Source organism: Frieseomelitta varia, unplaced genomic scaffold (assembly GCF_011392965.1).
Source record: "Frieseomelitta varia isolate USP_RPSP 00005682 unplaced genomic scaffold, Fvar_1.2 scaffold_133, whole genome shotgun sequence".
Taxonomy (NCBI): domain Eukaryota; kingdom Metazoa; phylum Arthropoda; class Insecta; order Hymenoptera; family Apidae; genus Frieseomelitta; species Frieseomelitta varia.
In genome coordinates, this window is record NW_025109006.1 from 127,789 (window position 1) to 141,922 (window position 14,134).

Here is a 14,134-nt window from a genome sequence, read left to right on the forward strand (position 1 = left end):
TTTTTTGGTTCTATTCCCTCTTTTTCTGGAATCGAGACGGGACGATCGACTCTCGATCTGGATCACCGAAAAACTCCATATAATTTATCGACTTCGCTATGTGTGCTTTATATACCTACACTTTGCTCCTGGCTATCGCTAAATCGGTACGACACACGAAGCGCGACGTGGCTCGAAACGCAATTGGACATCGTTTTGCTCGTCGAGAAAGAATTAGTCAGCGCGCGGGAAAACAATGTTTCGTGTGTGTTTTCGCGATCCCTGTTCGTCTGCAAGGATAGACCAGCCTTTTGAACTCAAAGAAACACACACGTGAATCGTATGAACTCTCAGAATCGAGAGTCACTAATTTTTTTTTATTTTTTTTTTTTATTAAATAAGGTATTAAAAGATCGTAAAATAACACTAAAAAATAATAACAAAACAATTCGTCACAATGACCTTCAAACAATATCATCGGGTTCTAAAATTTGGAGTATTTGAATTCCATTTGGTAATTTAAATTAAGTTAAAAATCGTTACCGGATCTCCTCTAATTAGAGATTATTACTAGTAACAGAAAACAACAAACCCATAAATACGAAGAAAGTCATATTTTAGGTTGGGATAAAAACGCGCAAAACGTAGATAGGATATATATATATATGTATATGTATATATATATGTATCGACGTCCAAATGGCCGCGCCAAGCCAAATCGCGGGTTTCTCTTTTAATAAAAAGACTTTTAAAATTGCACGATTTCTCTCACGGATACACGCTTAGAGTCTAATTATTCACAATTGTTTCGACGGCCTCCGAACACCGACTCCGATTCCCCGAGGGTTTCATACCCTTGCGAAAAAAAAAAAAAAAAAAAAAAAAAAAAAAAAAAAAAAAGGAAGAACGATTGAACACAATCTCGAACGCGTCTTCGCCCGTGTTGAATAAATAATAAATTTCTTCTTTTTCCCGCTGGTTCATTCACCCTGTAAGAATCGTCTTGTCTTCGAAGCCTTGTCACCCCCGCCCAATTAGAAACCCTTGGTTAGACACAAGAGCGTCGTCTATGTACAGAGCATGTTTCTCTTTTTTTTTTTCTTTTTTCTTCTTTTTTTTTTTTCTTTAATTAGACTCGATGCAAGTTTATAGCTGACTTTTGTTTGTACTTGGGGCCATGGGCTCGGCGGCCCTTACCTTGTGCGAAAGAACTTTACAATATTTACAGGGACGCGAGACCGCGGAATCGAAGGGGATAGAGATTTATCGATGATGACGATGACGATGACGATGAAAAGAAAGTGAAAGGGGAGAGGAAGGAGGTGTGATTCGCGACTCAGTGATTCTTTCTTTTTTTTTCTTTTTTTTTTTCTCTTTCCCTTTTCAAATCACAAATCGTACACGTTCGTTCTCGTGTCCGTGAGCCTCTCCGACATACGTCTCTCGGTATGTCGTCGCGGAGAGAGAAAAAGAGAGGAGAGGAGCTTGATGCTCGCGGTTACGTTAGAACGAGATGGTGGGCTGCGTCCTGAGCTGTTGATCACTCGCGATTCATGTGTACTCCGATCGCCAACCGGTCTGAAACCAGACAAATAGAACATCCATGTGGCTTTTTCCATTAGGCCACTCGTCTTTCTAACGAATGTCGTTTCGTTTCTCGCGTCGCGCGTGCCGAACACGACCGTCGTTCTGCGTGCACTCCTGAGGGCCGTTACGCACTGTACGACCACTTTGTTCGAAAGAGTGACAAAAGCGAAAAAATTATTTCCTTCGATATTTTCCTAAGAAAAAAAAAATAAAATAAAGAATCCTGAAATGTAGAGAGTCGAACTTCACTGTGAAGTGATTACCACAGTTCACCGTTTGATTTAAATTTCATAACTCGAATGTTGGAAAGTACAAATTGCAATAGAAGGTGTTTCAATACTTTGCATCCACTTGAGATTCTCACGATGCAATATTCTTTTAATTAATATACACGTTAATATTGCAAATTTCTGAACGTTTACCACAAAATAAAAAGATCTATACTAGCAATAAGAAAGTAGAACTATAAACCAAAAAAAAAAGCGGTTTCTCTATTATTAAATTCAATATTCAAATCCTCAGGGGGTTAGAGAATCGTAGGACAAGGGGTTAATTAATCAACCAACTTGCGCGCTGGCAGCTGATTGCGGACCGTAACGAGTGACCAACAACAATTCGTACAACAATAATTCGTCGCTTTCTCTTTTTCAACTCGGTCGGCACGATATCCGCTGGACAGAAATGATTGAAAAGTAACAAACTTATTATTTGTTTCACTTGGCTATACTTGAGACTGAGGAAATATTGTAATTTTGGCACAAAGGATTCTCGACGTGCGTCAATGTATCCGTCACTTGCCATCCCTGAAAAATGGATAATACCAACCACTTTCACAGTTTTGGTTCAAGTTAATCTGTTTTTCGTTCAAAGGCTACTCGACAGTGCGCAACAGCCCTAATTCTGGACACACACGGACTGGACAATGGAGGTTCCTAAAGGGACGAAAACACAGTGAACATAGGACTCACCATCGCGTTCGTCGTCGCGGCCAGCTGGAGACCCTGAAGACTCGTCATGTGATGCGAATGCGAGTGTGAATGCGAGTGAGGGTGGATCGGTGGTGGCGCTGGCGGTGCGAAACCCTGGTGAAGACCACCAGCGACTCCCACCCCTGTGTGATACATGTAGTGCTGCATCGCTGGATGCATCGTGTGATGATGCTGCGACGTGCCTGCAAATCACGGTTCGTTTTCGTCTCGTTACACTGCGTAAACGTTCGTTAAAAATCACTTAGCAGTGATGAAGGAAAAATTCGTAAATATTAAATATATATGTAATATTAAATATTAAATATATAAATATATATATAACTAAATAATATTAAATACTAAATATATATAGAGAACTAAACTATTTAATATTTAATAATATAATAATATAACTAAACTCGAAATATGTTTCTTCATACACGTCATATCTTCTCATTCTATTGTAATTATAATTATATTCAACTAATGGCAATAAACATCTAAGAATAAATAGAAAAAGAATATGGAAATAATAATTCATTTTTATGATGACAAATAATGTCTGGAGCAATTTGTACATTATTTTATACTTTTATAGCTTGGCTTCTATTGTTAGGTACTGGTAAGCATGATAATGAACAAGAGAACAAAGTGGAGAATAATTCTTAATTAGGTTAGATCAGGTTTAATTTAATTGAGATAAAAATGCCGCGACATTATCATGTGTTATTAAATTTCTCGAACATATATTACACCATATGTCAAAGATTTATGTCACTTTATGGTAAATAATAATTATAAACTATATTTCTTACTAATTGTTATCGTATTTCGGAATTTTTTACGCGTACGGGAAGCATAAAATCTGAGAGTGATCTATCATAGTCAAAGGATGTTGGACACACATAAATAATTAATTAAAAAAAAAAATATGTAAAGCACAATGACAAAAGATTCAGAACAATTTTATTAAAACACACATCCCCTACTGAAAAGAACTGATACAAATGTATGTGTGTTCCAATTTAAAAACTTTTTAATAAAATATTCTTCGATTTTTATGCTCATCTCCAGTTATTAAACAAATAAAGAACAAACTACGACTAAAAATAATTCAAGACAGCCTATATGACATACAGAAGAAAACAAAGGCACAAAAACAGTTTGACAAGTTTTTAAAGTTTTAAATTTTCTTTTTGTTCGCGTGCTAGGAAAATTACAACTTGGTCTTTAACCCCCTGCGCGGACCATAACGAGTGACCGAAAACCGTATACACAACAATTTGTCGCGTTCTTTTTCTTTACGAACTCGTCGGTACGACACCACTGAATAGAAATTACTAAGAAGTAATGAACTTATCTTCGTTTTGCTTGGGTTACATTTAAATATTGAAAAAACTGAGGAAATGTTGCAATTTGGGGCAAAATATTGGCACGTCATTCCAGCGCAAGAGGTTATAAACTTGGTTAACAAGGGATTTAAGAAGAGACTTACTCATGGGCGAGCCGAACCCGGAATGGAAGGGCTTGTTGTCGAGATCGAGGTGACCACTGGCCTTGATCATATCGCCCATGACGCCGCCGAGGCCCAAGCAACCGCCGGCCTTCTTCTTCTTGCTCTTCGACGACAGCTTCCTGTTCCTCGTCTGAATGCCCTCCTTCTTCATCGTCAGCGGCCGGTTCACCTGCAAGAGTCGTAGCCAACAATTCCTTCAGTCGATCGATTTTAATCTAACGAAATGAAACGACATGAAACGACATCTCTCTAATGTGAAAAGTTCACCCTCGCAGATAACCCCAATTAAGGACCAAACTTTATACTTTATACGTTCCAGGTAATTTAATTTCTTCAAGTTTCATGGAATCTAGTAGACTCTAGATATGGAAGAATATACTGGTCTCCCTCTTACGAGATAATTGATAGTCGTTACATATCAAATTCATCGTTAGTCATATTGAATATATAATAGTAGTTTCATAACGAAATGTGTTTTTATTCAATGTTACTCATTCTCACGATTCCATAATGTTATCGGCTAGAAAAGCTCGAGTATTTACACGTTCCGTGTGTAAAATATATAAATCTAATATTACTTTTAGCGTTATGATGATGATCTTTGTTACTTATATCTGTCATATGTCATTGTACAGTATAGTATAGTATTGTCACTTATATCTGTCATATGTCATTGTACAGTATAGTATCTTTGTTACTTATATCTGTCATATATCATTGTACAGTATAGTTAAACAATATCCAAGTGTAAAACATTAATAATGAACTTCTGTCCGAGACATTACCTATTAGTAATGTTCAATTTGCCCATATACTGGTTCAAAAAAACTCTATTATACCTACATTTTTCATTGTATAGTACAGTCAAAAAATATGTAATTGTGAAACATCAATAATAAATTTTATCCGAGTGTACATAACCTATAAGTAATGTTCAATTCGTTCATTATCGGTTAAAAGAAACTCTACTGTATCTACATCTGTCATTGTACAGTACAGTAAAAAAATATACATTTGTGAAACATTAATAATAAACTTTTGTGCATAACCTATAAGTAATGTTCAGTTTGTCCATGTACTGATTAAAAAAAACTCTACTATACCTACATTTTTCATTGTACAGTACAGTCAAAAAATATGTAATTGTGAAACATCAATAATAAATTTTTATTCGAGTGTACATAACCTATAAGTAATGTTCAATTCGTTCATTATCGGTTAAAAGAAACTCTACTATATCTACATCTGTCATTGTACAATACAGTAAAAAAATATACATTTGTGAAACGTTAATAATAAACTTTTGTGCATAACCTATAAGTAATGTTCAGTTTGTCCATGTACTGATTAAAAAAAACTCTACTATACCTACATTTTTCATTGTACAGTACAGTCAAAAAATATGCAAGTGTGAAACATTAATAATAAACTTCTGTCCGAGTGTACGTAACCTATAAGTAATTTTCAATTTGTTCATTATCGGTTAAAAGAAACTCTATTATATCTACATCTGTCATTGTACAGTACAGTAAAAAAATATACATTTGTGAAACATTAATAATAAACTTTTGTGCATAACCTATAAGTAATGTTCAGTTTGTCCTTTTACTGATTAAAAAAAACTACTATACTATACCTACATTTTTCATTGTACAGTATAGTCAAAAAATATGCAAGTGTGAACATTAATAATAAATTTTTGTCCGAGTGTACATAACCTGTAAGTAATGTTTAATTTGTCCATTATCGGTTAAAAGGAACTCTGCTATAATAACGGAGAACGCGTGATCATTGGAATTTTCTTTTCCTGGGCGTTCAAAACACGCAATATTCGATAACAGAAACTGATCGAAATGAATTGCAAATGAGGCATTACGTTAACGTCGGTCCTTAACAGGTTAATCACTCTTTAACGTAATGCTCTTTAATTAAGAGATTCGCGGGTTCGCGTACCGGTGATTACACGCCAATTCCCGCGCAAGCGTTGCTCCCACGGCCAAGCAATTTTCGTCTAGACGAAGGCGCGACTCCGACCGAGGAGTTACCAACTAAAAGAATAAAGAAAGAGAGAGAGAGAGAGAGATACACACACACACACACACACAAGCAGACTGGGATCGGCCGTAATTCGGCAAATTCGAGCAATCGCGTAATTCCGAAAAGTGTCGTTGACCGTCTGGACTGGCTCTCTTGCTTCGCTTGGGTGTCGAAGAGAAAGAGAGAGAGAGAGAAAGACGCGAGAGAAAGAGGAGGACAAGGGAGGATGATGCCACCTCCGGAGGCTCTCGTTCGCGCATCCCGCAATACCAGGAACCTTTTCCTTAAGTTGGCAGTTGCGTCACGTCGCGGCAACTACAAAGCGCGCCTCCACCGCCCCTCTCCCTCCCCTCGACCCCTCACACATAGGCCGTGCATTTCCTCCACGACACGATGCGGCACACAACACCACACCACACTTGCATACCTAGTTATTTCGTACTTAAGCATTGCACGCGCACCGCCGAGCATCCGCGCGCGCACACGCACGCATAATTGGTCCTACGGCAAACGGCAAAAATGTGGCCGGCCAGTGTGTCGCACTGGCTTTTCCCTACCAGCTTTTTATCGGCGATCGATGGCGTTTCAACACGCCGGTGAGAACAGGGAGGAGGGTTTTTTTTTTATCTAGCGGAGTGTCGAGCTACGAATCTGTGGTAGAAATTTGAATAGACCCGAACGCGTGACTCGAAGCTTCAAAACTTCGTGGCGAACGAGGCGTGTCTCGAGAGACACTTTTGAAACTGTTTTTGAAAAGTCGCGTTGGAAGTTTGAAAATCTCGCGGTTGGAAATTGAGTTTCTCGTATTTTCTTTTTTTTTCTTTCCTTTCTTTTTTCTCAAAATAAATCGCAGCGAGATCGCGAGTTTTGCAACTGCAACCTGCGATAAATCGTCGTTTCTAAAAAAGTTTGTGCGATTCGAACGTTGAACGCGTATATCTGCGTGATATTTTCCCGGACACGGCGATAAATCGTCAGTTTCGGGAAGTTCTTTCGCGATTCGAACTGCTCGCCAAAAAAAAAAAAAAAAAAAAAAAATTGCACCACTTGGAAACTCCGGTTCTACGAATTTAAAAAATCATTTAGGTTTGAAAAAAAAGTTAGTTCCAAACCATTGATCCTTCGACTTTTACGAGAATCCTCGAATTCAAAATTTATGATTTAAACGGAAATCGTGCGATTTCGTTTCTCAAGTATCCCCCATTGCAATTTTTTTTTTTTTTGACAAGCAATACATCATCCGATTGGTGGATCACGAAAGACAACGAACAGGTTTGTTTCTCCGAGACGGGAGACGAATGATCGAAGAAGCGGGGGATCGAAGGTCGAGGGAGGCTCGAAAACTGCAGTATTTTACCGGATCGACGGATGAAGCTTAATGAGCGAGCAGAAGTAGCAACAACCGGCAGCGGGTGGAGAGCAGACACGAGAAAGAAAGCTCGAACCGATTTGAATACAATACGAACGGCTTTAATAGGAACCGAGCGACGAAACGGATCGCGAGGTGCAAACAAAAGAGAGAGAGAGAGAGAAAGAGAAAGAGAGAGAGAGAGAATCCGCGGAGATTCGAATGCAGATTGATGTGGTCACACACGATGCAACCGCACACCGATTGCATACGAAATCGCGCGGCGAATCTGCGCTGGGTGGGGTCAATGAATGAAACGATCGAAGACGAGACCTACGATCGAATTTCCCCTTCGACGATTCCTTACTTTGCCCTCGGAGATAAGAGGTTAACAATTGAGACAGATGCCCCGCGATTTCAGAAACCTAACATAACCTACAACAAACTTGACATAATCTACAACAAATTTAATACAACCTGAGACACACTTAACATAATCTACAACAAACCTACATAACCTGCAAGAAATTTAACATAACCAATAAACCTGACGTTAACCTAGAACTTACAGACACGAAACTCCGAAATATTCATCGAAAATATTATAGGTTAGGTAAAATGAATTAATTTTTTCCTTTTTTTTTTTTTTTTTTTATTAATTTTTTTTAAACGAAGAAAAGCTCATCTCTCACCTTCAAAAGTTATATATTTTAAATTACGAAATGTATTGGATTATTTCCAAGAAAGAAAGGTTGTGTATAAAAGGAATTAATATTATAATAACCACGATTAATGTAAATAATAACGAGCTGTAAATAATTTCTCTGTTGTGCGTTGAAATGACGAACAATTCTTTTATGAAATATTTGTAATGTTTAATTGCTATCGTCACGGCTAACACGAATAATGTTTAATGAAAATGTAACACTGAACAGCCAACGAATTTTATATATAACCTAACATTTTAGCGAAATTTCAATTTTCTGATTAGAGAACTAAACTTAACTAACCTAACTAAAGATTGGAGAACTAAACCTAACTAAACCTAACCTAAACTTAATTTAAACCTTTTAAATCTAACGCAAAAAAAAAAAAAACGAAATGCGTATCTTAACCTCTTGCGCTGGGATGACAAATGAAATATTTTCAATTTTAATTATATTTAGGTATAACTAAATAGGCAAAACAAATAATAAATTTATTACTTCTCAATAATTTCTGTCGAGTGATATCATACCGACGAGTTATCGTGTACAAGTTTGGTCACTCGTTATGGTCCGCAGTCGGCTGCCAGGCGCAAGTGGTTAATATTCACTGTCGTTCGTGATGTGCTGCTTTGTACGAGAAATTTTGCGACGCAGTAGTAACAATATAAATTAATACAATAACATATAATAGAAGGTTACAGGTTGATCTCACTGAATAGAGGACACAAATCTTCTAAAATTGAGAGATATTCAGTCACACACGACTGCTATTCAACCTCTTACTCTTAAGACAATTTTGCTTGCTTCGCAGAATTGCAATCAAACTTTAAAAAAATATAAAACTTACGAAGAGCGAATTTCTCGCTCGCTATGGTCTCTGTCGCGAGCCGCGATGAAGACACACGCACACACACACACGCACGGATGCGAAAAGGATTTGAAAAACGGGAACGGCACACGGAGGCGTATGCGATTTCTAGCTCGGCTAAAACGTTCGCAGAAAGCGGCACGTCGGAATGTCTCGTAGCCGGCTCGTCGGGGGCATATCAATTGGCGGCCCTTTACCATACCCTAACACCACTCCTCCCCGCCGCCGTAGCGCGATTTTACAACTTCCTCGCGGGACAAAGCCGCGGCGGCGCTCCCGTCCTCCCCGTGATTTATCCGCGAGCCGCGCGTCGAATGAAAAAGAAGCTCACGAGGAGAGCTCGACGTTTTCTCGCGTCGCGGCAGACGCGTGGAAAACGACGAAAATTGCCAGGTTGTTATCGGTCGATCGACGACCGTGTCGTCTCTCCATCCAGGCCACACGCGAGCGCCCCCTATCTTAAACCTGACATCGAGATCCGTATCGAGGGAGAGACAACGGGGCCCTCTGTTTACGGATTCCCCGGCTCCGCTATTTCCGTCGCTTTTCCATTTCAAATTTTCAAACGGCTCCTCTCTCTCTCTCCTCTCTGCGCGCCTCGTCGTCGAGCTCCTCCGCCCCTCAAGGACACCCGATATACTCGGATCTTCAGATAAAGATGATAACAACAGTCTCGAGATAAGCATCGAGCGAAAAGCTACGCAGAAAAGAGGTTCACCGGAGAATTTAGAAAATTTGTATTTGAAAGTTTTAGTTTTTCAAGATTTTTAAGATTTAAAATGGCGTCCATTCTTTTTGTCAGTTTTAATTTCTAGAACGAGATTTTGGAGACATTTTTACTTTCGTCGTTGTCTTAGCGTCGTTTAATTCAAATTAAAAATTGTCTCGTCAAGATGGATTGCCTAACCTAACCTTAAAATTCCCGGTAAACTCGTGCTGTTCATGCTTATGTTTTGGGAATTTTAAGGTTAGGCTAGGTGTATATAATGTGCGAGTAGAAATGTACAAAACCTCCATAATGCTTATATATTACAAATGCTTACGTTGTTATATTAAAACGCTTATAATATTTATCAGATGAAACAACTTTCTATTTAGAATTGACGTTTATAAATAGAAAATTGCATGAACATTCTTGCATCCTTTTTTCACAGAAATTTGTAGTGTTTTAACAAAACAATGACATCTAACTTAGCTGTGAATTCTCGAATGTTTGAATTTCAATTTTATACTCGGTTCCATGAACAAAAAAAAAGGATATCCGTGATACTCAAGCATAAAACTTGATCCAAGAATCATGGATTAGAAAATAGAACTTAGCAAATAGAACTTTTTTTCATATTCTATTTAAACTAGCATGTATATTGCCGAATTCTAAAGAAAGACACAAGTTTCTTTCCTTCCAAGTATATATAATTTCAAGCGAACGTTTGTACTTCTATATTATTTTTATAAGCATTTATACTTTGTGAATCTTACCATAGATGTTACACACTATTTAATTAGACAATCTAATCTAATCTATTTAACCGTAAATGTGATTCGCAAAGAAAGAAAGAGAGGGGGGCGCCACTTTCAAAACAAAGATCTTCATCATTCTATTAACCAGCTAACCACCTTTCGTCTGCAAAATCGTCGTGAAATTAAATATACTAGTCACAATTTGAAACCATGAGACGTTAGCTTAGTTTCTTAGCTCCATTTTTCAAACTAAAAACGGCTCGCATGCGAGACACAATAATAACCGAAAGAACAATGAAAAGAGCAATGGGTCAAGCGACATGGCTTAAACACCCATGATCAAACGTTCCTATCGAATTATACTCCGCCAACAACAGGGAGTAAACGGATCACACATCTAATTCCTCCCCTTGGTCGTAGGGGACCGACGCGTCCTTGGTCGCGTTATGGAACGCCAGTTTCCTCGAGAAGGAGAGGGAGGACACGAAGCTCGTCGTCCTCGTTCGAGGAATTTCACCGGCGACCCCTTGGGCGACCCCACCGGCCAGGATTTCGAGCGGCGATTACCATATTTCGAGCAGCAGCCGGTAGCTCGGCGCCGAGAGCACGAATAATCCCGTGTATTTTCGACTAGTCGTGGTTTCTCTGGCTGGGGCGACGGAGCTCGCGCCACCGCGACCGCGCACTATCGGCCCGCTCTATCTTAACGACGCCAGAGATCTGTCGTTCCGCGTCCCTCTCACTCTCTCTCTCACTCTCACTCTCTCCTTCCTCTATAGCGCGGTGTGTCTATCTCGAATCTCGAGGGACACAAGCCCGGCCAACAGCCTCTATAACCCTCTCTCCTCTACTGGTGGCAGGTACAAGAGAAACACTCTGCCGGGAGAGACGTTGCTCTCGAAATGATTGATCTCCCTCGCCGCGAGCCTTCCATTTTACACGCATAACATACACTTGGTAGCCATCGACCGATATATACTTCTTTTCCTTTTTGTTTCTTCATTTTCCCTTCCTCTCTCTCTCTCTCTCTCTCTCTTTTTCTTCTTCTCTATCCTCGAGACAAACCACTCGCTCGTTTTCGTGCACTATCGAGAATTTTCTGTATCGTCGATGGAGGGGGGGGGGAACCTTGGACGAGTGCTCGGACCCCGAGGGCTAATCCCGTGGCCGTCCGATTGTTGTTCGAACGTCGCGGGCTCGAAGACGAGAGAGACTGTAACGTGTCGGCTTAACGTCACTCGGCAAGACAGTCTCCTCGTCTAGTCCATCCAGCTTGTGCTCGAGGGCCCTCTCCTCCTCTCTCCAACGACGTCCCTCTATACCAACCGAAACGAAGGAACCGACGCGCGGTTTCCGTCCCGGTTTACGCCGCTCCACACAAGTCACGGAGGGAAGAAGAATCCACCGACGAAAGGGGGGGGGGGGGAAGGAGAGACAGAGTCGCCGAATTTATTCCCCCCCCTCCCCCCCCTCCCTCCCACCCTTTTGGTGGAGCGTGCACGGCGTCCCATGTCGCTAGACGGGGCGGAAGGGAGCCCTACGCTTAATTAATGATTACCAGGAAACGTGTCTGGACCTGGCCTTTATATGCTCGGCATTAACCAGCGCGAGGATGTTGGCTGCTGCTGCCTTGGCTACTGCTGGCCAAAAGCTTTTGCCTCCTCTTCCTTCCCACCTCCCCCTCGTGTTGCACTCGCTGATCAAGTCGGATAAGCGATTTCGTTTCGCAGTTCGCGTTTCGGGCGATGCTTGTCCATCGATTTTCAGTCGTAGGTCAACGGTGTTACGAGTCGGGGGTTTCTTGGTTTCTTCGAAAGCGTTCGCTCGCGAGTTTTAGTTTCGGGGGAATATATCTGGCCATGGTGTCGACCGATGCGTATAAATATTCGTACACAGCTGATGAAAAATATAGTCGACGCTTGCAACTCTTACAGTGAGAAGAAAGGGATTTTTGTATATTGAAGGCTTCTATCTTCAAGGCTACGACGGTAGAGATTTTTAGATTTCTAGCTTTCTAGGGGAAAAAAATTGTCTTTAGGGGAGAAAAATAGTCTTCGCTTAATGTAAAATGAAGTTTTTCACGTTTAAAAATGAATCTGTACGACGTACGTAATATTTTCGAATATTGGCTATAATATTATTGACACTTCACCGATTCCACCGAGTAAAAAGTTTTGCGAGTACAATTTTATAAAGTATATAAAATACATTTAAATTTCGCTGTTTTCTCTGTTCCTTTGGCGCAGTCGAAGCAGTTCAAATATTGATTATCAAAACTAAAAAGTGTCTTGAAGAAAAGTTCGAAGAATCGTAAAGTTAGGATATTACTGTGCGTTGCATGTTGTAAAATACGTGGGGGCACGCTTTGGAAACACTGTCGTAATTAGTTGTCCTAAAGACGCATCCGCATCACACGCATTTATGCTAGAACCTATGGTTTCTGGACGCGTACATAGAATCTATACAATGTACATTAGCAAACTATTACTAATAGTAATAATTATTATTATACTTTATATTATTAATATAAAAATATTAATAATAACAATAATTTAAATTAATATAAAATATAAAATATAATTAATAATTATTATATTAATATAAAATATAAAATACTATTATAATTAATATAAAATATAAAATATTATTATAATTAATATAAAATATAAAATATTATTAATATAAAATTATTAATAATTATTAATTCACGTGTAGACACATTAAATCTCCGTGCATTCGTGCATTTAGCACACACGTCCACGATGGCTAATTAAAATCACTCTGAAACTCATGCATAGAAAACAAATATACAAATATACAAATGTCGAAAATATCGCTGAAAGTACGACTGAACAAATTTGTCCGATCCCGACCGCCTGCGCGTCAGAGGCACGTTTATACACCGACAGAATCGAGAAGCACGTTTCTGTTTTCTTCTACGCGATCTTCGACCGCACTCAGTCGAGAGAAATCTCGCCGAGACGCGCGCCTCTGACGCTTATAGGAAATTCCACGTTAAGGAGGATTCAGTGGCTCGCTGTGCGTTTCGCGAAGAGATCGAGATGCGCCGATAAGCTGATAGAAAGAGAGAAAGAGAGAGAGAGAGAGAGAGAGGAGGGAAAAAAGCCGCGTAAATTCGAACGGACCATTTGCTTGCGACAGGAGGGGGGAGGGGGAGGGGGGGGGGGTACAGTGGGAGCCGTTGTGTCATCGCGGGCCAATTAGCGCGAGCCGCAAACGAATGCTTATCGAGATTGCAGCGAGAGACGCGCCTCTTATTTTTGGGTTCTCCTTCGACCGTGCCGCGAGAACCACTGAAAGGCAAATGAAAAAGAAAAATGAAGAAGCGATTCGCCGACAGCGGTCCGCAATTAAAATTTAGATCGTCATCTAACGCGTTAATTTAACAATAAATGAATGAAGATATAATTTTCGTGATTTTACCACTGTGCCAACAATGAACGTGTCGCCAGTGGTGGCATGGCCATAGCATGGTTGATATTTATTACAATCAGATCTAAATATATTAGATATATTAATATTTGATATCGAATGAATATAGCATGCTAATATTTAATATCAAATGAATATAGCATAATAATATTTAATATCAAATAAATATGGTAGCATGTTCGATATTTATTTTAATCAGATCTGAATATA

General features: G+C 39.5%; 1 protein-coding gene across 1 annotated transcript in view; it reads right to left on the reverse strand.

Moving 5' to 3' along the window:
- The window catches only part of LOC122530186 (GATA-binding factor C-like), a 75,725-nt gene that overhangs the window by 2,061 nt on the left and 59,530 nt on the right, over positions 1–14,134 (reverse strand). Inside the window, exons 3-5 of the mRNA XM_043656930.1 lie at positions 4,030–4,219; positions 2,535–2,737; positions 1–1,557 (exon numbers count right to left, since the gene is read on the reverse strand). The exon at positions 1–1,557 is cut by the window's left edge and continues 2,061 nt beyond it. Coding sequence (XP_043512865.1) covers positions 1,531–1,557; positions 2,535–2,737; positions 4,030–4,219 — 420 coding nt within the window. The 3' untranslated portion in view covers positions 1–1,530. The remainder of the gene's footprint in view (positions 1,558–2,534; positions 2,738–4,029; positions 4,220–14,134) is intronic.